The following is a 2073-nucleotide window of genomic DNA, read 5'->3' on the forward strand; positions in this document are numbered from 1 at the left end:
AATTTGTTATTGATTAGCTTTTAGATACCAAAGCTCCACTTACTGTTCCAGAATATGAAATAGAATTCTGAGAAGAACCTCTTTCAAATTTTTAGCGGATTGTTTCATTATCAATTATTATGTATTATAATCTGGTGTATAAAATGTTCATTTTATTTAAATTAATTGTCCTTTAATAGTAAACAGTAAGGTAACTCAATTAATTTATATTTTCATAATATTAATATACATCTCCATTTTAATTAACTTTAACAAATGTGTCTCCCAAAAATGGAGAATTTGTAAAACATGGTTATAATATAGGTTCTGATTGTCCAATAACAAGAATGTATATCACTGCATTTGGGGGATTTTGAGTATTATAGCCTGCTACATAATACAAGTCTTTATTATAAGTACTAATGATTTACTATATTGTACTAAGTATCACATTTTTAAATACAAATACGACTTTCAATTGATTGGTAAGTAGATAAATATTATTATTTTAATCAAAAATTAATAATTTATCAATACCAAAATAGTTTTATTGTTCATAATATTAGTTTGATAAAAGTTTAAAATAAGTAAAATAAAGAATTTCAGAATTGCCTAGGTCAAAATAAAAACTTCTATTTTCATACTATTATTGGTTGATATTAAATTTTTAGTAAATTATTTCTGATTTTTGTTAAATGTAAAGATCTAAATTCGAAAGAAAGATAATAGATTAGTATTAATTTAGAAAAGATTACTCACATTCCTTAAAAATTTAGCTTAATTAAACATTTAATATTGTTATGCATTAGTCTTATATTATAATAATTTTATCGTTATTATTTTGGATAAATACGTTTTTATTGTTAGAAGTATCTATTTAATTTATAATATTCCAATCTAATCCTGAAAAGAAAAGTATTCTATCAGACATATGGATAACAATTTATTAATCTAAAAAAGAAAACATATCTATACAAGAAGAATTAGGATTATTTATTATAAGAAATATTTCAGAGTATTAACCTGAAGAAATGTCATAAAAAGCGATGTCTCCGTTTATATGACACGTAATTAATTACATAAATTAATATAAAATAGCAATCTTTACTGTTTGCGCTGTAACAAATGGAAGATTCTTTTTATAGTTTGCTATTAAATAAGAATTATATTATTATTTAGAAAGATCAATTTCTAATATTTGAATTGAGAATCCAAGTAGAGCTATTTTTTAATTTTCAATATTTTTTGAATAATTATCATTTTATTATTAATTTAGTAAAATTATTTTTTACAAATTTTATTAGATTAATAGTTAAGTAGAAATTATTTTAAATTGTTATTATTCATTAGTGAATTGATAAATTATTAAAGTACTATTACTATATAGTACTAGTACATTTATAATGCTAGTGTTAAAATTAGTTATTTCAAAATCATTCACTTATTACATCTGATCACCTATCTAAATGTTTTTTGCTAAGTCATATAAAGCTAATCTTGCTTTATCTTAAATTAGGATTTGTTGATTGTTTTCATCTAACGCTCTAATCTTCACAATTTCACTTAAATTGATTAGAATCTAAATATTCTTATATGTTTGCTAGATCATATCAATCAAAAAGAATTTATCTTAAAAGACAAATACATAATTGTTACATAATTATATCAAATCAATATATGGTAATGTAGAACTTTGTTGAATTTAAATGTTTAATAAAAACTTAATATTTATTTTAGGTGGGTAGCTAGTTATTAATTCAGTTAAATATATTTAAATTTGATCATTAGTTAGAATAATAATTAAGTCAGATTTATAAGTATAAAAGTTGATCTTTTTATTTATCATTATTTAAAATTCTTAATAAATTGTTCCAGAAATTTAATCGAATATAGCTCCTTTTATTGATAAATCAGTAACTGATTATTATAAAATCAATGCAAAACTTTGATTTTTGCTCATTTAAAAAAGACTTGACTAACTACTAATTTGAAATTTAGTAGAATTTAGTAGCAAAAACCTAGAGTTATTAATTAAATCCCATACTTGATAAGAATTATCTTGACTTTACGCATAACTATATTATTTAGATGAAA

The 2073-nt window shown here is 20.9% G+C and overlaps 1 protein-coding gene across 1 annotated transcript; it reads left to right on the top strand. All coding sequences in view use genetic code 6, as the record gives it.

The window, feature by feature from the left end:
• Positions 1 to 255: 255 nt before the first annotated feature.
• On the top strand, positions 256 to 405 carry TTHERM_002653372 (hypothetical protein; the record flags this gene model as incomplete). Its single annotated transcript, XM_012799026.1, has 1 exon — positions 256 to 405. The coding sequence occupies one exon, from the start codon at positions 256 to 258 to the stop codon at positions 403 to 405; it is 150 nt and encodes a 49-aa protein (XP_012654480.1).
• Positions 406 to 2073: the final 1668 nt, after the last annotated feature.

The sequence above is a fragment of the Tetrahymena thermophila genome (assembly GCF_000189635.1).
Source record: "Tetrahymena thermophila SB210 genomic scaffold scf_8254532, whole genome shotgun sequence".
Taxonomy (NCBI): domain Eukaryota; phylum Ciliophora; class Oligohymenophorea; order Hymenostomatida; family Tetrahymenidae; genus Tetrahymena; species Tetrahymena thermophila.